Here is a 24,758-nt window from a genome sequence, read left to right on the forward strand (position 1 = left end):
ACAGGGTAGGGAGGAACCCATCGACCCCTACACTTCCTGGCTAAATGGCCGGGTTGCTGACACTTCCTGCATATTACAGGACCAGCCAGGGATGATGACGACGAAGAAGATGATGATGGTGGCGCGGCCAAAGACACCAGTCACTTTAAGTCATTTTAAAGCATTTTAAATGTGTCACGAAATTCTTGTAATTCACTTTTCTAATAATGTTAATTCTTGGAATGCATGATTAAGGCACAGGTGTAATGACGTAATAGGTCAAATGAATTCTAGGAGTACTTTGAATGTGTATGGTTAGTGGTGCATGAACTAAAGCAGCCAGGGATGATTACGACGAAGAAGATGATGGTGGCGCGGCCAAAGACACCAGTCACTTTAAGTCATTTTAAATGCGTCACGAAATTCTTGTAATTCACTTTTCTAATAATGTTAATTCTTTATTTGTTCTGTTGGCTTATTATTGGGCCTGACTCCAGGCAAATGTCCTCTAAATGGTCAGGGTGTCCTGTCCACACTGTTTTGTAATTGCAGTTGATTGTGCAGTCTTTGCCATTTTTGGAAAATGTTAAAAATTTTATTGCATTGATAATAAAAAGTAATTTGTAAAAAAAAAAAAAAAAAACAGCTTTATTGTATTTATAACATCAATAATAAAAGCAGCAAAACATTTAATAAGCTAAAAGCAATGGGGCAATGCACTTAATAATAAAAGCTATTCGCCTATAGGGCCGGTGCTGGGAAAGTAGATTGAATTAACTTTATATATAAACATATATTATAGAGTATATATGTCACAGGGAAATTGGCAGTCCAGGGAAATTGACAGGGGAGCGCTAGTTTTATAGGCGCGGGGTGGTGCTGCGAGGCGGGGCTTTGATGCGAGGACGACGACCACAACAACAATATAACAACCAGGAAGCTACGCTAGGGGAACGCTGAAAATAAAATGGATAATATGAGAGAAATACTCAAGTAAAGTACGAATACCTCAAAATTGTACTTGAGTAAATCTACTTTGTTACTTTACACCACTAGCACAAAGCTCAGTGGCGCACTTCGATAATCATTGGACTCCCCACCCACTACCACTGGGAGCCGGGGTTTGACTCCCGCTCGGGACATTACTTTTTCAAACAACCGCGGACTACTTTTTTTTCGCTGATAAAGTATAGTTTTGGACCATGACGGAGGCGCGCCGACTTAGCAGACCTTGAGGCCGAGGAGTCGCGCCCGAGCGCGAGTGCCCGCGACGACCGGCCGATGGTCTGCTAGTCGACTTAAGCGCCGTCCGAGTTATGTACCGATAGGCACAGAATCGTAAATGATGTTGTGGGGACTGCGTTTGCCCCAAGTGCCACTCACTGCACTAACATAGCCCGCCAGGCCCGCCCCCTTGTGCTTCAACTGCATGGAATGAGGCTGTGTGTGTGCGTGCGTGCGTGCGTGCGTGCGTGCGTGCGTGCGTGCGTGCGTGCGTGCGTGCGCGCGCGTGCGCATGCGTGTGTGCGTGCTCGTTTGTGCATGCGTGCTCGTTTGTCCGTGCGTGTGTGGTGTGGGGCTCATGTCTGGCTTGCATTGCCCTCTAGCGTTGATTCTACAGAATTGCCTGAGGGGCGGTGAAAACAAGCGTACCCCTTTCAATTTCCCTGGAATGCCAATTTCTCTGTAACATATATATATATATATTATAATAGAATGCCGTCTGTAGGCCTATAGTCTAGATAACCAAATAAACTAATACCAAATAAGAAATAACAATAAACAAACAATAACAAAATAAACGAAAGGAATAAACCACAAGGCTGTCTGTGAGCTGGAGGACCGAGGCGACAGGTGGAGAGTGCCTTAACCCATATAAGGGTATAAGGTCTGGTTGAGCCACAGCACAGACAGTTACTAGTTTAGAAACGGGAGGTATCTCAGAGTGATGCGTTGATGTCGGATTGTTCTTCCTGGGTGCGGTGAAACCACCACCCGCAAAGCAGCAGTGTTATCGAGGGGCCTGAAACAACAAACGGCCGTGTCATTCTACCATTTATAATACTAATGTTCATTAAGACAGGAGCAGAGAGACAGACAGTAACGTACCGCTATGCAGCAAAGGCGGAAGCCATGATGGCCCGCTTGCAGCGGCGGACACCGGCAGGAATAACTGTAGTAATAGTAAAGGCCATGATTATTATAGTGCCTGCCTGACATAGAATTAACTGGTTATACTGCGGAGAGGAAGGACCACCAACGTACCCGTTGTGCAGCGTGAAGCAAACACCGGACTGGCGCAAAACGCCGACGAGGTGGGTAGACACACCGAGGCTACAAAGGACACAAACGGTCATGGTCAAGTTCACGACCATGCGCCATGCAGTATAAGACAGTTGCATAAACAGCAAGACGGAGAGACATACCTGCGCTGGTGCGCGATGCAAGTGCAGACAGATAAGCCCAACAGGCCAGCCTGAAGGAATAGTGGACCAGGTGTGGAGACAGACAGACAGCTAACTGAGTTTGGGGGTGCGTTGCTTTAATACTGTTGTCAATCAGCCCACTGATGAGTGGGCGGAGGATGGGGCCGTGGGCAGCGTGGGAACCCACGCCCATCCTGCTACACTTGATTGGTTAATGCAAAAGTCCTGTGTGAACCCCATTCACATGACAGCAGACCAAACGAGACACAGAATGACTGTGACACTTCAAGATAAAAGTATTACAACAACTTGATACAAAAGACATAAAGTATACATAAATGTGATTTAGAATACTTCTTAATTATGAACTTGGACTTTAGACAAATAACAAATTATTATAATGACAGGCAGCAGTTACACGGAGTAAATAAAATTGTATTGAAGGTTGACTGGGGTTGAGATCCTTTAGGATTTTAATGATTCCGGTTCCTTAACGATTCCCTCTTTAACGGTCCCATTCCTTTGAGGTTCCCTTTAACGATTCCCATAGGGGGTTCCGAATGGACCCTGTGTACAGGTCTGTAACTCTGAGTGTGTACAAATGGAACCAAATGGACCCATGAGGGTCCATTTGGTTGCCACTGAGTTCCCTTGTTTTTTTGAGTACCTGATATGTATAATGTATTAGTCTTGGGACACTTTAAATGTAAATATGCTTATTGCTATTTGGATTCTGGGGTGGGTGCACACCATTTATTTTTACTTTATGCAAAGCCAGCCAATGGATGAATTGAGTTGACTGTTGTGACCTCACTTGCCCTATATTGGGGTTAGCCTATCAGTGTGTAGATGATGACCTACATAAACGTGTGTGTGTGACCATTCCCATGTATATGTCCTGATGAAGATCTCAATAGATCGAAACGTTGATGACGCAATAGAAATACAGTGAGCTTTTTCAGCATCACCAGTGTGCAGACTCTATTCTTTTTTATTATGGTACTTTGGTTCTGGTCCAGAACCAGAGGAACCGCGGAAGAACCGGATCCAACATTGAGGAACCGGAATTGGTTCCATCACATTTGGAACCGTTTCTGGAATCGTTTTTTAATCACACTGGCAGATGTGGACTTCATGTCTGCTATACAATTACAATACTGGTGGTTTAATTTCAAGGGCCCGTGAAGAAGGTGGTGCCCGCACATCTGGATCCCAACCCTAATGTTGACCTGCACTGCAGCTGCAAGAATAGCTCCCTGTAGCTGTGTTGTTGTACATGCATGTGAAATTAAAACACCTTGAACCTAATCATATGAGGAGATGTCTGACACAACATTCAATTCATTGAAATAGGAAGCAGTATTTATAGCTGAAAGATGCGATAGAAATCAATGTATCATGTATGTATATATAAATAAATAAATGCATATCAAAATAGTAATAATAATAAAGTCTGGCGGTGTGATATCGTTCACTACTGTACTACTACTGTAGCTGGACTTCAGCTCAGATATTTTTCAGGCTTTCTTTACAGGAAGTTTCATGAACACAATCTGTTTCTGCTCCATGACATAATTCTGCAGGCTGATGCAACGCAACACGTACGTGGATATTTCACAGAGGCTAGAGCTTTGAGATTAGACACTCTCTGGTTCCAGTAAGTGAGATAATCATCATGACTATGTGTGTGTACTCGCGTGCATGTGTGTGTGTGCGCGTGCGTGTGTGTGTGTGTGTGTGTGTGTGTGTGTGTGTGTGTGTGTGTGTGTGTGTGTGTGTGTGTGTGTATGTGTGTGTGTGTGTGTTGTGTGATGTGTGATGTGTGTGTGTGTGTGTGTTTACAAGAGCAGCAGTGGAAAAGCTGATGTTTCTGTTGAACTTACCTACATTGGAAAAGATCAGTGTTTAAATATTAACCTTTGTCCCTGGCCTGTGTGTGTGTGTGTGTGTGTGTGTGTGTGTGTGTGTGTGTGTGTGTGTGTGTGTGTGTGTGTGTGTGTGTGTGTGTGTGTGTGTGTGTGTGTGTCTGTGTGCGTGTGCGTGCGTGCGTGTGTTTATTATTTAAGAATTGTATTTGTATTTAATCTTTAGATTGTTTCTTCTTCTTCAATTAAATACTTTTAATTGAAATACTTACTTAAATACTTTTAATTGAAGAAAACAGTATTACGGATAAACACATTAACTTCAAACTGCTGCCTCACTGGCAGTGACTGAACATTATGGATTTTGCTGCCAGAATGTCTCGCTTTAATTTCCATAAGACAGCATGTTTGCAAACAGCAGCAGTTGATGAATGGCATTCTGACATCTCTTTCATGACAGCAGTGATAAAAGGAGATTTATATCATTTTATGATTTTTCATCTTGAAGGCTTGGAACAATCCTTTAATGGCCTGTATCGCATAAATATGAGCATAAACCCAGCTATGATTCAGCTTTATAAAATCCCAAAATGTTGGGTAATTGCATCATTAGCAGATTTTCACTGTTTACTGCATGAAATAATGCTCAAAACTTGAAACCTGGAGACTATGGGATTTGGCCTCTTCTGTCAAAGAGTTGGTTTAATAATATTTGCTCATTGTCTTTGATGATAAATGCTTATATGTGTTAAACCAGTGGTTCTCAAAGTGGGGTCCTTGAGGGGGTTCCATGGGGGGGGGGGGGGGTACCATGGGGGGGGGGTGGTGTTCGGGGTGTACACATTGTGCCTTATTTGCACCCAGATTATGCACCGTTTAACTAGCAAAAGTGGATTAAATGCATTTGCAACATGCACTTTAGACCATGCACTGTAGTTTTTGTTTAAATAAGACAGCATGTCTGCATACAGCAGTTGATGGATGACATTCTGACATCTTTATGACAGCACAGATAAAAGGAGTACAGTAGCCTATATCATTTTATATCATTATGATTTTTCATCTTGAAGGCTTGGAATAATCCTTTAATGGCCGCACAGACGTCGCATAACTATCAGCAAACGATGATTCAGCTTTATAAAAAGGCCAAAAATTGTTGTGTAATCGCATCGACAGATTTTCACTCCGTCTGCTGCATGTTAGCTTTAAAAAAACGGAAACCTGAAGAATATGGGATGTAGACACTTCCTCATGCTGGCCTTCCTGCCCTTTCTTACAGTATATATGTGTGCTGTGGGTGAATCTCATAGCCAGTCTGTAGTTAGAGAAACCTGTACTGTGATTAATGCAGTACAGTAGTTTAAAAAGTTTTCATACCCAACAAGGCACGTCAATGAAGTAGGGTTTAGTTTAGAAGGTTTTTGCGGTTTCTCAACGTCGAGTCCGAGGACCACCGGAGGTCCAAATTGACTCTTAAGGGTCTGTAACTCTCAGAGATAGATTAACACTGAGGAGTTTACAGTGTAGATTGGGGTTTCCAGATTTTGTTTGTGTGTGTGTGTGTGTGTGTGTGTGTGTGTGTGTGTGTGTGTGTGTAAGCTCATTAACATTCAACACTCCACATTTTGGTTTAAAGAAAATATTTATTCACATTGACATCAGTACATTTTTCATGTGTGCATTTTTTTACATACAGTATTTTGTGCATGTGGATAAGTGTCTGTATGAGTGTGTAAATATGTCTCCACGTCGTGCCTTCTTCTCACAAGCATGCTCTGTGACATATTGGACATAATATATCTGTGTATGTTACGTACAGAATGGGGACAGAAAAGATAGTCAGTTTTACAGTTTCTCTTCAATACTTTTTTGTACAATTCCCTTTAATTTAAGAGATGCAGAACAAAAAAAAACTAAAAGAAAAAAACAAACAAAAAACAAAAAACAAATGAAATTAAAACAAAACAAAACTAGAAGCGAGGTCGTGTAGATAGATACATAGGACAGGTACAGCTCAAACCGAGCTTATTAACAACAGATAGCACTCTCACGCTAATGGCTAAGTAACATTCTACTAGTCTAGGCTAATACGCTAACTCACATTCCTAAGGAGTTAAACCCTCCCTCTCTTTCCTCTCTCCGTCTCCTATGTGCTTGTTGTCCTTGTCCTTACTCCCTTGTATGTTCGTTCTCCTCTTGTCTTCTCTGTTCCGATCCGATCGCCTCCGGCACCGTCTTCACTGCTGGATGTTGAGAATCTGTGCAGACAGTCCGTTGTGCCAGTTCTTCAGTTTGGCAAAGCGAGGGCCCTTTACCTCCGACTCGAACTTCTCTCTGGTGGGGCGGACAGGAGAGTCGTCAGCACACTGACACACAGTGGCGGACCTAATTTGATGATTTTTACGTTTTTATAACACCATTCTGATGGGGTCTGGTCGTTGCACATACTTATTTTATTCAGACAGAGGCTGTGTTTGTGTTTTGTAATTGATTAACCACTTAAGGTAGGGTATAAGTGATATTGTTTGGTTAAAACAAAACAGTTTTTGTTAAAAGGTTAAAGCACTATATTCTGATAGTAATCATTTCTATATCTATGTTTGTTCACTAACAGGAGTATCCTCGTTTCTCCAGCTCTTTTATGAACAGAAAATAAGTATTGAGGTGAGTTGTCAATTTCAGCCAATCAGGAGAGAGTACCTATTTATCAGCTTAAATTTTATAGTGTTCCAGACCAATTTTGTCTGCTTATTTCTTTGTGTCATCACTCCCAATTTCACTTGAGAGTTTATCCTGTTTTTCTCTCCTGATTGGATAAAATTAATATCCCGACCTGAAAATGTACTATCTGTTTGCTAAAGAGATGCAGAGACAGGGAGATTCCTGTTCCTGAACAATCAGAATAGAGAGCTATTTAACAATTATTTTAACAAAGAAATATCGCTTACCCTACCTTTAAGGCCTATTCTATACTTCATCGTAACGTGGCAGAATGGATTCATATACTGTAATGCCGTACTATGAATCCTTTCAAAGGTTTTTGAAATGTCTCCAGCTACTCTCACTTAATTCGTCTTACCTCGACCTTGCAAGGGCCTCCTCATCTGGGTCTTGCACTATATGGAGAATAACATGGACACACAGTCACACACACAATGAGGGCTGTGGCAGGACACAGAAAACAGGCAAACTGGGAAGACAAATAATCAAATGAAAGAAGGATAAGGGAAGAAAAGAAAGGAATTGATAGAGAAACAAAGGTTGAAAGGAAAGATAGAAAGAAAGAAAGGAATTAACAGAGAAAAAAAGATATATGGGTGAACACCAACCCCATACTGTAAATGTGCAGACTCTTAAATTATAGTGGATTTTAGATTTGAGTTTCAGGTCATTAGATTTTTTAGATAGACAACTGCAAATTATACATTCTGAACTAGCTTAAACATAAAAATAAACATAAACGTTTAAGTAAAACTGACTGTATTCGGTGCCGGTGAGGTGGGCCAGCATTCTGAAGCTCTTGGACTGCAGGTTGGCGGCACGTCGGGCCCATTCAGCCATCTGCTCGCTCCGGTCGCCTGGCCGGATCACCATCTGGTACACTGGAGACGCACAGTCCACCACTGGCTCCTTGATGGGTAAGGCACCACTGGGGAGCGGACACACACCGTTATGAGCACACGCTCTGTGTGTGTGTGTGCGTGTGCGTGTGCGTGTGTGTGTGTGTGTGTGTGTGTGTTAGGGGTGTAACGATACATTTTAACAGCGATACAATACATGGTTGACGATACAATACATAGACGATATTGGTTCATTCATGGCGATACGATTCAATGACTTAAAATCACAGTGATTCTCTGGCAAATACATGAGCATTGTATTTGAACACACATGGACAAACCCGCACCTTGACATGAACACAGAGAATACACACATTTATCGATAAAGTGTGGCTATATCTAAAAATCGATGCAGTTACTGTATCGTTACACCCCTAGTGTGTGTGTGTGTGTGTGTATGGAAAGTCCCAGTGGAAGGGGAAATTGCTTTTACAGCTTCAGCCAGCTGATAGGTTGCTCAGATGGCTGTGTCGAGCGCATGGGGAGTTGTTGGGAATCTTGGGACTTAAGTGTCTTGCTCGGAGACACTTTGAAACATAGACTGGGCGAGCAGAGGGTCGAATCGGCTACCTTCCGATTTCCAGACGGCCTCTCTACCCACTCAGCTACGCGTGTGTGTGTGTGTATATACGTGTTTCTTAAGCCTAATTTATACTTTGCCGCACGAAGGTCACCGTCGTGCGACCGTTGCACCAGGACACCATAGCAGAAATTAGGCTTTAGACAGGATGTTTGTTGTATGTGATGAGTAACCATTTGTGTGCACAGGTGATTGTGTCTTTGTGTGCACTGTTCGGAGTTAAATTAACTTTTACTTGTGGGACAGCAGTCTGTGATGGATGTTAGCGAAATAAGTACATATCAGACATTAGCGTTAGTCCAGTGTGAATGTGTGTAGGGTGTAGCTGGGGAGTGTATAGGTGGGTCGTCGGTGGAGGAGAGACTCGCGATCGATCGGCAACTCAGAACATTCCCATGCCATGAAATCCCATCAAACCGTCGAAGGCTGCAAGGCCAAAAGGTTATTTTTGTAAGAAGGAGGTCCTCCGTTAACCTGAACAAAAAACCCGGTCATCATCTCACATTGCAATCATTCACGACAGCGTCCCGATCTGCAAGAGTATAGTCCAAAACACCACAACAAGACGATGCAACGTAACCGCTTCAGAGATACAGACACGCAAACCTCGGGGGGGTTAGTCAGTCATGTCTCCTGTTATGCCTCATACTTGACTAGAACCCTCACAGTATCACAACAGAACTGGGATATTAGCTCACAAGACATACACACATACATTACATGACCCAACAATGCACAAGCCTTTTTTCTTCGCAAACCCAAGACACAAAGGAGACAAAATGAGACATATATGGCATTGGTTCTCAAAGTGGGAGTCCGGGGACCCCCAGGGGGTTCTTTGGGGTTACCAGGGGGTCCCCAGCAAAAAGTAGTTAATACAGTGTCACATCATTTTAACCACTTTGACTATATTTTATACTTTGGCTATTCAAAAAAAATATTTTTTGAAAAATCTTGAAAATGTTTCTTCCGGCACACACACAACATTTTCAGATGGGGGTACGTGGCCAAATACATGTCAGTTTGGGGGTCCTTGACATGAAAAAGCACCACTGAGAACCACTGATATATGGGACACGGAGGGTCCATATATGAGGTGAGTGTGGATGGAGATAAGGAGCGCCGCAGTACTTACGCCAGAGGGGAGCCCACTTCCTCACTGAGGTCACAACATGAACCAACCAGGAACCAGAAAGAATGGGAAGGAGAACGTGTGATTGGTTGATTGATTGAGTGAGTGATGAACGTGCATGTAGGGGGAGGGGAGGGGAGGGGGGAGGGAGTGACAAGGTCAGGGGGCGTCATTTTGGGGTCCCAGGGGATGGATGCATTTAACCTAAGATGTTGTTATTTTATGCATACTGTATTTTCACCACCTCTGCACTTTTCTGCCGATTTGAATCACATATTTTGTGCTGAATGATGATCTTTCGATGTGTGTGTGTGTGTGTGTGTTTGGCTGTGTCTTGTGCATAACGTGACTACATGATATGATGATACGGACATGTATACTGACCATGTATACTGACCATGTATACTGACCATGTATACTGACCATGATACTGACGTGATACTGATTCTACGTTAGCCTAGAGATACTATTTGTATGTAATCACAAAATCATGTCAATATCACATTGGGAACACAGAATTACTTTGAAAATATTATGCTTATATACTTACAGTATATAGACATACATTGTTGTCTGCAACCATAAAAGCATTAGCCTACATCACTTTTCCCCCTCACCCTTTCTCTACTTTTTTGTGTTTTTTTAATGACGCCCCTGGACAAAGTTGGACAAAGTTGGACACGGGGGGATTGGCACAGACAAACGAGGAGAAGCACAAACACAGGTGTTGGAATGGAACCATGAACATGGTAGTGTATGCAGTCAAACTGAAAAATGTGTTTCACGAGACTCTCAAAATAATCATGTTGGTCCAAGCCCTGTGAACAGACCTACAAACGGGGTCTGACCAGCAGAAAAGTGACCAGTTTGCGTTGCGTTCCAGAATGCCTGTGGATCACATGACGTATAGGAGAAGAAGGAACACAGAACTGGAACTAGGACTACATTATATCAGCATGGCCCCCAAGTGGCGCACTTACCCCTCGTGTCCCTTTGCCTGTGACTGTCCGGCGATGGCGTCCATGATGGCATCCTGAGAGTACATGCTGATTGGCGTGTTGTACTGGGCGTGAACAATGGTGGCTTTGCCCCCCGGACCCCTCACCTCGATGGGCTTGTGGGTCGACAGGGCAGAGTCTTTCAGGGCAATGGGGTTGAAGTTGGGGGTGTACTCCACACTGGAGTCAGACAGGGGGGAGGTGAGGCGGGGTCAAGTGATCAAGAGGGGGGATCAGTAGGAGGAGGGTGGTGGTGGGGTGGGGGTGGGGGTGGTTCAGTCAAAATGGTGCAGACCACCGGAGCCCAGAAGAGACCGATGGAAAGGGGGAGAAATACAAGAGCACAGACAACATTGAGGTGCAGCCAGGAGGTTGCAGCGTTCAGGTGAAGTATTGAAACAGGCCGGCAGAGAGAGCTGTTGTACTGTATCACTTCATAGTTAATTGTACCTACCATGTGTATAGGGCCTCCTGACAGTGTACTCAATTATACAAATTATGAATTTACTGTATATGGCTCACTGCAGGTAATATGGATACTGCAATTTCTGAATTAACAAGTTCTGGTGCTAAGTAGCAGTCAAATAATAATGAAAACGTATCGTGTCATACAGATAGCTAGCAGATTAGAAGAACACTGCCTCATCTGTGATAATTAGCTAGCCTACATCTTTTAAACAGCACAGTTTCACACAACTTCTAAATGATTCAGCAAAGTCAAATATTTATATTTTACAACAGCATTCCTCTGAATGAAACTGCATGCCTGACAAAACCAACAAATTATTAACATAATAAATACGCTTAATTTTTTTGTGTATCAACACCAATAATTGGACAGGGCATTAGTGCAACCCTAGCATCAATGTGGCCCAAAGTCCTATTAAAACCAAATGCATGCAGATGGTTTAGAACTGCCAGCACGTCAATCACACCAGGTCACCATATGCAATTATCAACCAGAAAATGACAGCAGAATACACACGCCACCCCATACTGACACATATCACTGTGTGCAATATGTGTGTACAACACAGACATGTGTTTTAACACATGTCTGATATCCTGGTTCAACACACACATGCATTAATATACATGAATATGAACCCGTTCACACAACATGTACAGTATGCTTGACATACTAAGGCCGCCAGATGTACACGAGTTAATGATGCATCACAAATTGGTGGTTTATTCGTGCATAGGCACTGAAATAGAACCGCCAGCGCTCTCAACATGCCAGAACAGCATGTTAAGCACCGTATGACTTCAGCATACGGTGGGGTTTCATCCCCAAATGGGATAGAAACACTTCACAGCAGAGCACACACCACTGACACAACAGTGGACCAGATTCTGTTCTACAAATGCAAACCAATGCAAAAAAAGGAATGCACACTTTTAAAGATTCTCACTCATCTCATTTGCTCTCTCGCACGCACGCACGCACGCACGCACGCACGCACGCACGCACGCACACGCACACACGCACACACGCGCACACACACACACACACTAAACGAGCAAGAGTCCATGCACATTCAGCACTGCAATACTTCATGGTACTGACTTTGCAGCTGTGTTTGCAATGACCTATAACACACCAGAGAGAGAGAGAGAGAGAGAGAGAGAGAGAGAGAGAGAGAGAGAGAGAGAGAGAGAGAGAGAGAGCGCAATAGATTAAAATAATACGTTTGAAATCATCATAGGAATGTGTCCCAACAGTACGGTGCTGTAATACCAGCTACAGGCCAGAATAGCTGGCTTTTCTCAGCGCTGGAATATTTCCCAGAGTCCCCTGCGTCCTTCACAAGTGACTGACAGGAGCAGAGGCACCTCTGACACATGAAAGCAGCAGTGGTGGAAGAAGTACTTGAGTAAAAGTAGAAATACCACAGTGGAGAAATACTAACTAACTGTACAATAGAAAATTAGAAATGTTACAAGAAAAACTATTTTTTTAATTGAAGTATTATAAGGTCAAAATCTACTTTAAAAAATACAAATAATGCAGAATAGTCCATTTTAAATTATTAAATATTACATTATAATTATTTATGCATTAATGTGTAGTTTATGTTGGGGGTGTGGTGGTATTTTAACTACATTATGTACTGCTATGCAGCTTGTGATCCCCTCATCAATATAGCTGTATCTTTACTTAATCTATACATCCCAAAGTAGTTGTTGATTATACTTAATTAATTTGGTTCACCTCAATCTGAAAACGAACTACAATAAATAAAGGACGTGCACAACATTTGCCTACAAAATATAGTGGAAGTGGATGAAAATAATCAAAATGCTCAATAAAGCACAAGTACCTCAAAATTGTACTTAAACACAGTAAACTTAGTTAAGTTTTACCACTGGATAACATCCACACGCAGTGGCCAGAACATATATGAACACAAACACAAACACACATATATACAACACAGTTACGCTGTATCACTTTCCCCAATTATTTTGGAAATTACATGATGGGCCACACTGTGTGCACGTGTGCTGCGTACTGTAGGTAAGGGCCAAGCGCATGGTGCACGTGGATGGCACCGTGCACGGCACGTCGTGGATGTCCCCATGCACATGGGATGGCTCCGTGCCGGTGGTGGTACGCATATAGAGATGGGATCTATCTCTGGGACATCCAGGGGATTTGGCATGATGGTGGGTAACCAGAGAGGAACATTCCATGATGGTGACCAGCAGCTGTTCCCCCTGTGCGTGCGCGTGTGTGTGTGTGTGTGCGCGTGTGTGAGTGAGTGAGTGTGTGTGTGTGCGCACACCACAATGAGCATCAGCCCTTTAACCACTTTAGACCTGGAGTCCCTATTTTGGGAATGTCATCATAAGTAGTGTCAAAAGTTTTCAAAAATGTCCCCAAATGTTCCTGTATTTTCACAAAAAGAGCTTGCAGGTGTGCTACGTCGTTCAACGAAATATAAAAGAGCGATTCAGTGGTTAACCGACCATTGGGACATGAGAGTGTCATCATCGTCATCGGTGGTGGTATGTTCTTCTAGTCGTACAGTTTGGCTGAACATTTACAGTGGCCAGAGGGCAAAGAGATTAGTGGAGATTGATACTGGAGCATATGTCACGGACCCCGCCCCTCGGCCTCAATCAACCTCGCCGATGATTCCCACCCCTTCCTCCCCTTCCATGCTGAGCACTCCTTCAGAGAAAAGCCCCCCCACCTTTCCTCCAGCTGATCTGTGTAAACACACTGTACTGTACCTCAGAGCGTACACTATTTCATTAGACATTTTTGCAGCCAGTATCGGCTTCAGATTTTGCTGATTGCTCAGAGCGACAGACGACTGATCGAACATAACTTGGAATAATAGATCTACCATGGACTCTGACCTCTAATGACACTTTTGAACTGAAACAGACCCCGCATTCCCCATCCAACTGAAACAGACCCCGCCTTCCCCATCCAACTGAAACAGACCCCGCCTTCCCCATCCAACTGAAACAGACCATCCGGATGTTCTGCCGTTGAGAATGATCCCATTTTGAGGCCGGGCCATGCGACTGATGCGAGGGATGAAATGGCTACCGCTGAGCTAAGACGGAACGGCAACTTTAGCTTTGGGAGATATTGCGCTTTGTGCATCATGCGATACCTCTAGTCGACCAGTAGTGGTCCTACCCAAACATAGGATCTCAAATAGCCAAAAATGGCCGATTTACAAGCTCACAACGTGTCACGTTGTGAGCTTGTAGATCGGCTATTGTTGGTGAAGAGATTTGGTGTAGGCGGAAAAAATCCGTCGAAGTTCAGAGCCAGTGGCTGGCTAAAAACCATTTGAGAATCACTGCTCTACCAGTACATTGTGAAAAATAAACACTTTATTCACTAAAAAGAAGACGATGGAATGAGGCGATGAGGTCACAGGAGGTCAAGCTTTCATAATGAGGCGGTGATGTGGCTGTGACAAAGCTCCTCAGACGACCTTACAGCCCAATAGGTCACCTTTCAGCCTGCCGTGCTCCGAGTTACCTGGAGGTGGGCCAAGGAGTGTTCCTGCGCGTTCCAGGAATAGTGCACAGGGGCACACACTCTCGTACACACACACACACACACACACACGTGGCAGGAATGCGTCCCGGAGATAACGACGGAATGTTCTGAGTGTCCATTTTATCACGGTCGCTGACTGTTAATATGAACTCAGACAGTGGGGAGGGAGGGAGGGATGGTAGGTGCGTGGTGGGTGGTGTTATGATGGCATGCCCTCTGCCCAATTCATCTTAGCGTGACCTACAGTTAGGACAGGGGAACGCTTTGCACCCTGTGACTTATACTGTGTTAAAACACACAACCTGCAAAGTCAAGTGCAGAGTGACATCACCAACCCGCTGCGTTTGCGTGGAGGTTAGCTCAGGTGTGTTGGTAGGCTGGCCCGAGTTAGAATGTATTAAGAGATTCTTCTGTGACATAATCGGAGGCCGTTCCCTAAACCCCTTAAGCCACCTACCCTGGTAGTGACAGTCTGCTGCTGCCGCCAGCCTTTCCTACTTTCCCCTGCATCATAGCCATCTCCCTAAGCGTCTCGGCAGAGTATAAGCCGATGGGCGTGTTGTACTGCCCCTGGCCGGGCGTAGCAACCGCCGGCGGCTGAGGGGAGGCGGGGGGTTTGACCGGGGTCGGAGGAGGGGTCGGGGGAGGAGGGGGCAGCAGCACGGCTTCCGGTTCTGCCTGCTTTTTCGACGGGGTCTGGAAGAGGTACTTAGTGGAGGGCCTTCTGGCCAGACGGATTCCGCAAGATACCGGCTGCTCCATTTCAGGTTCGTCTTCGGTTGTAGGAGGACCAGCGGTGGCATCCTCTTTTACCTCCTGTTCAACCTCCTTGAAAAGGAGGAAGAGAGGGGACATGTAGCCCGGGATCCAGACTGCTTCGCTACGTTCGGCGGATTTTGTTTCTCACTCGCTATACAGTCTGGAAAGCCTCCTATCTCCGTGCGCAAACGAGTGAAAATGACTCGCGGCTTCTGATTGGTCTGTAGGGGGGGTAGAACCAGTGTTGTCCAATGTAAAACTTGAGTCACTTCCTGACTTGCCTACGTCATTAAAATACGAGTCAAATAGGAGGCTGACCAGACTGATAAGCGATGTGAGAAAAAAAAAATCAGCCGAGCGTACAGTAGTTAATCAGACTGGATCCCAGGCTATAGGGAACATGGACACTAGGGCTGCACAATATATAGAACATGTATCGTCATCGCAATATCAACATTCAATTCTCAAAAGGCTGCTTGAACTGCATTAAATGGTATACGGTATACTGTATATATTCTAAAAGGGCCTTTACAGGTCTGTTACTCTGATATTGTACAAATGGAACCAAATGGACTCTTACGGGTCCTTTTGGTTCCATTTGCTCTCAGAGTTACTGTATGAGGGTCCTTGAAATTAAAAAGTTTCAGAACCACTGCAGTAAGGCTTTTCATTTCTGGGGATTCTATGTAAGCAGCAAACCTAAGGCAGAAAGACATTCAAACTGCATATACTTCAATATTTGTTAACGATCGAGAATCGTCATCGCAATATCATCGCATGGTTTCCTAATATCGTGCAGCCCTATTGGACACAGACAAAAAGAGATACAGACAGCTGGACAGATGAAGGCCTATTACAGGCAAGGCAGACAGCCTGCTAGACATTTATTCCCTCTTTTGTTTATTTGTGGCTTGTTGTTGACATCCGACTCCCCCAGCTGCCTTTCAATAAAGGTGAAGTTGCAGTTTGAATACTATACACTAGAGGGCAGCAGGATTCAGCCATTGAAATCTTGCTTGGGGTTTTTGTGGCATTCTTTCAAACATAAAACATCATACATTCAACATGAACAGAAAACAACAGAAACATAATACAGTTGCATTTTTTTGTGTATGGATTTGTCTAACTGGCTTGTTGTAATGTGATGTTTTTCTACGCATTAAAGTAGGTAAGGTATTGGGGAAGTGTTACGTATTGTTGTTATTGTACGTGAGTGAATCGACTTGGTGTTAAGTTGATACCTTCTGGTGTGGGATAACTGGCAGGGGAGAGTCCATTCTGGAGGGTGCTGATGAGGGAAATGTAGCGGCACGTCTTGACCTGAGGGACACAACAGAACAGAACAAAACACGCCCTTAACGTACAAACTGCCAACACGCCTGGTGGGTTTTTATATCGACTCAGCATGATAATAAAACTTTATATGACAAGCCACTTATCAAACTTATCACTTGTCAAATTTAATGGTCAAGCTGAGAAAGGCTACCCAATGGAACAGCCTGGATGTTTCAGTTAAACTTACTTCAAACAAAAGTCTTGGTTATTGGAAAAGATTCCAAAGTTCAGTTTTTTTTAGGTTAGGATATGAAGGGCTGTTGGTTGTGGGTCAGTTTAAATGTAATGTTGTCTTGTCTGAAATATTTATTTTATTTATTGTAGGCTACATTGTACATGACTTACGTTATGATATTTACTTGTTATGTGTGAGAGGACCACAATGGAAATAAGTCCTTGGACTTTATTGTGTTATATCCTCAAATTGTTTTAACTTGTGTTATGACTTTAACAGTGGCGGAAAAAGTACTAACATTTTCACTTAAGTAAAAGCATCAATACTGTAATGTAGAAACACTCTGTTACAACTAGAAGTAAAAGTCTGGTAATAAAAAGTGCAAAAATATTGGCATCAAAATATACTTAAAGTACCAAAAGTATAAGCAGAATGTCCCGTTTCACAAGTTATCATATGTCCTGTAGCTCACAACGCGTCACAATGCGGTGCGTTGTGAGCTTGTAGATCGGCTATTTTCAAATAACCAAAGTTTAAACAGGGCTGAAATAGTTACGTAAAAGTATTGAAAATTGGAAACACTCCAGTAAAGTAAAAATTCCTGAAAAGCATACCGAGTACAGTAATTGAGTAAAGTGACTTTTACACCACAGCTTTTCAAAGCACCTAAACTAAAGTAAAACTTTACTTGAGCATGGAGAGATCCAGTTTGTTCATGGCCTGCTTGATCTTGTTCTGACCCTCCAGATGTGTCATGCCGTCGGTGCTGACGCCGTCGATGGCAGAGATGACGTCTCCCTGGGACAGGCTGCCACCCGCGGCCTTGCTGCCAGGAGTTATCTATGGAGGGAGAGGGGTGGGGGTCAGTGATGGAGGAAGTACTCACATTTGTTACTTAATTAAAAGTATCAATACCGCAATATAAAAATGCCCCGTTACAAGTAATATATTGTTCAAAATTTACTTGAGTCGAAGTATGAAAGCATTGGAACTTAAAGTACCAAAAGTAAAAGTACTCATTATGCAGAATGTCCCGTTTTTTGGAAATACTCCAGTAAAGCAAAAACACCACAAAAGTGTACTTAAGTACATTACTTGAGTACATGTACGTTAGTAGTTACTTTACACCACTGGTGGGTGTCAACAGGACAGTTTGGTCCGGGGACCCCAAAGCAGGGGTCCTTGAGAGGCTTCCAGGGTGTTCCCACTCCAGCCAAAATGATTGATAGTTGGGCAACGAAATGGACACTTACAGTACATGTTTGTAACTCTGACAGCGTGCAAATGGAACCAAATGGACCCTTACGGTAGCCTGACACTCAGCCTGAATTTTCATTTCGTTTCACTCCATTATTCAGTCTGAAAGCCCTCTCAATGCAGCGGAGTTCTGAGATGGGGGCGTGGCCAAAGTGGGACTCCACTATGAACCAACGCGATTGGTTCATACTGGATTGTCCCGATCCCGATTCGTCGTACAGATTTTCAACCGAGAAACACCCGCCTTCGAAAGCGTCACCAGACCCTGAATGCTAGGCAAAGGATTCAGGGGGTGGAGCCAGGCTACCCTTACGGGTCCATTTGGTTCCATTTGCACGCTGTCAGAGTTATGGGGGTCTATAATGTAGAACGCAGTGCTTGAAATTAAAAGTTTGAACTACTGCTCTAGAGATGGATGCGTGTGCGCACGCACACGCACACACACACACACACACACACATGAGAACATTTTTGTTGAGTTGGAATCCACACCTCAGTCCTTTGTTTGTGTGACACAGGACCTGCATGTACAGTATGTCACAGCTCCAAACTCTTCTCTCCAAACTGTAATAGGTTGCAACTCAGCAATGAAGATGCATTAGATTAAATACGCCTTAAACGTCAATGCTGAGGCAGCATCATTAAAAAAAATCCCTGAGGCTATAGCTACCCCGGAGGGCTGGATAAAATCTCTGATAGGCCAATAGGCTAAGTGGAGGCGCAGCGCTAATACGCAAAGCCTCTTCTTATCAAGCTCACTGCTATCAAACAGGACAGTTTGATACGGAAACGTTGACCAAATGTGTTCGCTAGTCGATAAAGACTGTTATGGCTTTAGAAGCTATACAGAATGAGTTAAAGTAGCTATAACAGTGGCACTAAAATAGGGCTAAGTCACTGATTTTCAAAGTGTGGGGGGTGGTGGCAGTGGTGGTGGTATTTTCTATGCCATTTCCCCGCAGCCATGCTATTTGGGGGTCCTCTGCATGGAAAAGCCCAGGGGTTTGGGAACTCCCATGGGCTAAGCAATATTCAGGAATTGTGTTGTCTGCATGTGATCTCCTGTAATCTCCTGAATCCAGACACCACCCTGCTCTCAACCATTCACAGATGAACCCCATTCTTTTAGAATAAGCAATGTGCATTATTAATATTCATCGTGGACTTTTGCCTGGATTGATGTTACAGTTAACTGAATACAATGGTGTCATGTTGAGTCAACCAGTATCGAACAACTGTCATACTTCCCCCTCTAAACATAATCTAATCACTGCCACAAATGTGACTAATTATTTCCAAAAGGAGATATTTGAAGTTAAAAGCTGCAGCTCGTGAAACTATATAACTTGTTATCTCAATACATACAGTAGTGCCAATCAGACATAGCCTGGGATCCATGCAGACTGCTTTGCTACGTTCGGGCGGATTTTGTTTCTCACTTGCTATACAGTGTGGAAAGCCTCCTATCTCCCTGCACTGACGGACACACGGACAAATAAAACAATATATTTTCCCGTTTTCATTCAGCTATATGCTAGAAGTTTGCGTAGGCCTATACAAAACTTTCTTTATCGGCTCTTATTATTGATTGATTAATTGATTGATGTTTTTACGTCACATACTACATTCTTACAGCTTGTTTCCATTGCGGTCCCTTAGTATGAGGTGTGTATGATGACATGTAGTGTGGTGCTGTTGGGTGCATGAGACGCATATAGTTCATGATGTGAGCAGGTCTCTGAGTGAATGCGTGGGTGTACCTGCCACTCAAAGTGTGAGTGTGTGTGTGTGTGTGGGGGGGGGGGGGGGGAGGGGGGTATCTGTTTTTCATTCTCACTGCTTTTGCTGCTACTGACTTTCCCCCTGGGATCAATGAAGCTTGATCTTATCTTAAAAAGTGACAAAGAAGTGAATAAGATGTAATGTCTTATTTCTTACTTTTGTTGCTGTTCTTTATTATTCCTTTGCTATTGTTGCTATTGTTGCTACAATGCTGAGGGACCAAAACCAAATAATCTTACTCTTGTGTGCTTGTAAGACAATACAAAGAACGAGTGGTGAAGAGCAGCTAGGATGCAATGAAGGGTTCTGGGCCTCTCAGGTATTAACCTCACTCCGTCAAATGAAAGAAGCTTGCGACACACATTTTGTTTCACAGCGTACTTGCATCTGAGACTCCGGGCGCAGAATCGATGACAGACGGAGTTTTATTTTTTCAAGCTACTAGGCAGGTGATTGGATGATCCCGCCCCTAGCAGCCGCTGATTGGTTCGTATGCGCAGCGGTTCGGGCAGCTTTACTCTGTGAGCAATCCCAGACCCTCCTTCCTGAAACCAAATGCAATGCAATGCATGAGATTTCCGGAGGGAGGGGGTGTTTACCAGGCTACTCAGGTATAGGCCTGATCGCAATTATTACATAATCGCCTGATCACAATTATTTGAGATAATCAAAATAATTTTGCATAATAGTCAGAATCTTTTGCATTCATTTCTATAATAGCCAATCTACAAGCTGATTTTACAAGCTGATTTTTCACTGTGAATAAAAGCATCAACCTGTATGAATAGTTTGATGTGAAATATTTCCCAACAATTCGTTATCATTTTAGCTATTTACACTCCTGCGGTGTGCAAAGACCTTAAGCTTCTGCACTGCAGATACTGCAAGTATTGCATCACTGTTTATTCGCCACGCCCCCAGAGTGTAAAGGCCTGTAGGCCTAATTTCATAGTTCAAAGTACGATAGTGTCACTTGCCGAAAATAACCGATTTTCAAGTTAGCAGCTTGAAAACAAGTTGTTTTCCGCAAGCAACGATGTGCCGTGTGATGGATGGGAGGATAAATCATGTTTTAGTGAGCTGTGGTTTGGAGTGGGCCAGCGGTACAGAGCTATAGCATCTCTGGGAGCAATACTTTAGTCTAGGCTTACAGGCAACTCGTTAAAGGAGTTAAAAATAAGTGTCACCGTTGAAATGCCTGCCACTTCGCTCTGTGTGACCCTGCGCTGCCCCCCATACCCCCCCCCGTCCCCCCCCCCCGTCCCCCAATGCTGTCAGCTGCTACTGACACTCACTTGAGAGCTCTCTCTCTCTCTCTCTCTCTCTCTCTCTCTCTCTCTCTCTGGACTTTATTTACCTACAGTGTATAGAACTGTACTCGCTGTACTGTGCTACTTATGTAATACGTATATATATACAGTATACACTACAGTGCCTCTGCTCTCTGCCACCTGAGCCTCCAATATGTGCCTCTCTTCACCTGCATCTCCCATCAATTCCTCAGGCTCTCCGTAGTTATTTTTATGGATAAAAAAAAGAGAGGCTTTTTTTGCTCACCTCAAAATAAATTGGTGTTTTGCTAGTCCATTCATTATACTATTTACTTGTACTGTACATCAAATATGTATGAGTTTCTTTGTGCGGGTGAGCACTGAGCACGCATGTGATCGTGCGCGCTTGGTTGTGTAATGAAGTGTGGAGACGGATGTTTCGGGGGGTGTGTAAATGTATCACTGACACAAGGCTGTCGACTCAAGAGAAATCACACGCACACGCACACACACACACACACACACACACCTTTTCGCATGAATCATATATACTTCAAGACCAATCTTCGCATATTGCTTTGGGGACGCGTTGCAAAACATGATGAATGACAAGCACACTGTATCATTAACGCGAGTCGTATAAATATTCCCTGACATCTGCAAACTGCCTGACAGCTAGCTTCAACAAATGAGCCAAATATTCTAGGTTACTTCACTGCAGTTACCCAAAATGACACCAAGGAACATAGACGCTCTGCTTCAGTCCATTACATAGTAAGACTATAGCTTCCCCCCATTGCAATAATCACGAGTCCGGCTAACAAGATGTGAGGAATTTAGTGACTTCACTCCTCTTCTTTCCAAAGTCCATTATTAGGTCCTGGAAAATGATGTAGGCTATGTTGAAATCCAAAACGACGCCAGGGCATAGCGTCAAACCGTAATGTCACCCTGAATTGTCACATCTAAAGCATCCATGTTTTATTGTGTGCCTGTCAGAGCCGAGAGGATAAACGCAGCAGATCCAACAATACGATGTCATATTGGACACGGATCAAAGCCCTGAGGCCCTCGCTGGATGACAAAACTATAAACTAATAGATGTCGGGGAGGCCCGAATTGACAGCCCGGCATGACACCAATGTCACACACGCTATCTCACTGATAAACACTGAAGCATGCATAAACGCACACGCACGCACACACACACACATGCACACGCACACACACACGCACACACACACAGCCATGAACAACAGTGAACATTGTGTCATACATACAGTATGTATGTGAACAACAATGAGGAAGTGGAGCAACGTCAGTGGCACAGTGAAACGATTGAACTCGAGAGCTGAACAAACACGGAGGAATTAAACACACTCAGAGTTAAATAAACAACACCTGAGGTGTTTTACTGTGTGAGTCACACAGCTGCAGACTGACCACGTCAAGATAACACTGTCTGTCTGTCTGTCTGTCTGTCTGTCTGTCTGTCGGTCTGTCTCTCCAACTTGTTCCCACTCATCCATTACTCTTTGGGCCACAGCAGTCATCCACCCACCCATCCATCCATCTGTCTATTGTCTAGTCAGCCATGAACTCCTTCTATCTGTAGGTTCCTATATCCATCCATCATCCAGCTATTTGTCCATCCATTCATTCATCCAACTATCCATCCATTCATAAATATGTCTATCCATAGATCCATCCATCCATTCAGCCATGATGAAACTTTGCATCAACATCAACCACTTAAACTCTCTATAGTCTCAACAACCGGATTTGAGTTACAACCGTACTTTGACCACTTTCTTCCGTCTACACCAAATATCTTCGGCAAAAAAATAGCCGATCTACAAGTTCAAAACGCGTTTCGAGCTTGTAGATCGGCTATTTCTGGCCTAATGTTCCCCCTAGAATAATAGGAACGCTGGGGGTTCAAGTGGTTAAATAACCGTCCAGGAACCGGTCCAGAAGACTGAAACTGAGCACAACTGAAGGGAATAAAGCTTACCAAAGGTAACACAAGCTGTCATTACCCCCCGTCCCCCCCTCTCTCCCCATCTCTCAATCCCTGTCTATCTAGCTTTCCTCCCACGCTATTTAAAGGAAATGCCGTAAATATGCCATCAGACCAGCCAGGAGAGAGAGAGAGAGGGGGGGTAGAGAGGGAGGTACGGGAAAGAATATACTGCAAAGTACCCCAATATCTTTTTAACAAGTTTTGAATTACCTCACAGTGCATGAGTACATTTCCGTACAGGTACTCTTTCTGTGACTTGAGTAAAAGCAACGGGGGATACTTTGTAGAATGAGTTTTTGTACTAAAAGTAAGCCTGCATTCTTTCCACCTCAACCCTCCTCCTATAGGGTTACATCTGTGACGTGTGTCGTCATCAGGTATTATAACATTACATAACACTCACACATACCGTAATCACACTCACAGACACTCATATACGTATATATAATTATATCCTCATGCAGACACACCCTCACACATGCATATGGATAGACACACACCAGGCCAGCACACATTACAGGTGCATGTGTCCAAAACATGATTTTGACCATGTTTTGAATATTGTATGAAATGTGAAATATTGACACATATATATGTAGCTGTGTGGTCCTTACCCTGGAGATGGTGAGGGGCATGTTAAAGTCCTTCCCTCCCTGTAGTCTGAAGCCCCATGGCGCGGGGCCGGTCAGAGTCACTGTGTACGCGGCCATCTTCAGCTATTAGCAAACCAACCGCGCTCCTCCGACAATTCCCTTCAAATTCTATACGTTCTCCTGCTGCTCCCCGTTCCCCGTTCCCTGTTACTGCCTGTTACTCCGCTGTTCCCTTTGCCGACGGCTGTTTTTCGACCTCCTCAGTACCGCGTGGAACCTTCTCTCGACCGTCTGCTCCCAGCGCTCAGGACAAACACCCGGGGTTGGGGTGGGGTGGGGTTGGTTGGGTGGGGGGGTATCTTTGGTAGGGCGGCGATGGGGGGGTGGGTTAGATGCCTGTGGAACTTCTTTGCTGTAACACACACACACACACACACACGCACGCACGCACACACACACAAAGTGCGTGAGTGAGCTGTCGCCAAACTGGACTGAAGAGTGGCCAGTCAGTCCTCACCACAACACAGTCCCAAACAACCTCAAATATCCATAGCCATCCCCTACTCCCTCCCAGACCCATGCAAGAACCTCAAACTCTTACCCCTGAGGAACTCCTGCAGGAACTTCTGAGCAGAGAGCTCAGTGCAACCAAGCAAAACAAACGAACAAACAGGAAAAAAGTCACCAGCAGTTAAAAGTTGCTAGTGAATAAGAAGAAGAGGAGTTAGCTACTGTATGCACAGTGGCAGGGCGCTGAGGGTGAGGGACACACACTAAGAATAGCCGAGTGGCGAGCGGAGACCCATGGCCCCTGGCCCTTATAAGGCCAGTAACACGAGGCCCCAGAATGCCTCGGTGCCGATTCATGCCGCCAATATAGACCCCTCTTACTGCAACACATTCTCTCTCTCTCTCACCCTCTCTCTCTCTCTC

At 44.1% G+C, this 24,758-nt stretch overlaps 1 protein-coding gene across 2 annotated transcripts; it reads right to left on the minus strand.

The window, feature by feature from the left end:
* Window positions 1-5,893: 5,893 nt before the first annotated feature.
* On the minus strand, window positions 5,894-24,169 carry ldb3b (LIM domain binding 3b). Of its 2 annotated transcripts, XM_080456071.1 has the most exons (9): window positions 23,847-24,169; window positions 17,588-17,739; window positions 16,631-16,709; window positions 12,171-12,193; window positions 10,583-10,780; window positions 9,606-9,629; window positions 7,750-7,919; window positions 7,350-7,386; window positions 5,894-6,604 (listed from the first exon to the last, which is right to left on the minus strand). In XM_080456071.1, exons 1-9 carry the CDS (start codon window positions 23,940-23,942, stop codon window positions 6,508-6,510), a joined length of 876 nt encoding a protein of 291 aa, XP_080312197.1. In that variant the 5' UTR covers window positions 23,943-24,169; the 3' UTR covers window positions 5,894-6,507. The 2 variants fall into 2 exon arrangements, with proteins under 2 accessions (XP_080312197.1, XP_080312198.1); XM_080456072.1 differs by lacking the exon at window positions 9,606-9,629 and having other exon boundaries at window positions 23,847-24,157.
* Between the last annotated feature and the right edge of the window lie 589 nt (window positions 24,170-24,758).

Source organism: Gymnoscopelus braueri, assembly GCF_963280865.1.
Source record: "Gymnoscopelus braueri genome assembly, chromosome: 17".
Lineage (NCBI taxonomy): Eukaryota > Metazoa > Chordata > Actinopteri > Myctophiformes > Myctophidae > Gymnoscopelus > Gymnoscopelus braueri.

Bases quoted from the DNA above. Each gene is read 5' to 3' on its own strand.
- ldb3b (XM_080456071.1), bottom strand. From the start codon at position 23,942: ATGGCCGCGTACACAGTGACTCTGACCGGCCCCGCGCCATGGGGCTTC. The intron at 17,740-23,846 runs GTAAGGACCACA...CTCCCTCCATAG, and splicing joins TGCCCCTCACCATCTCCAGG to ATAACTCCTGGCAGCAAGGC. The intron at 12,194-16,630 runs GTATCAACTTAA...GGTGTGTTATAG, and splicing joins CAGTTATCCCACACCAGAAG to GTCATTGCAAACACAGCTGC.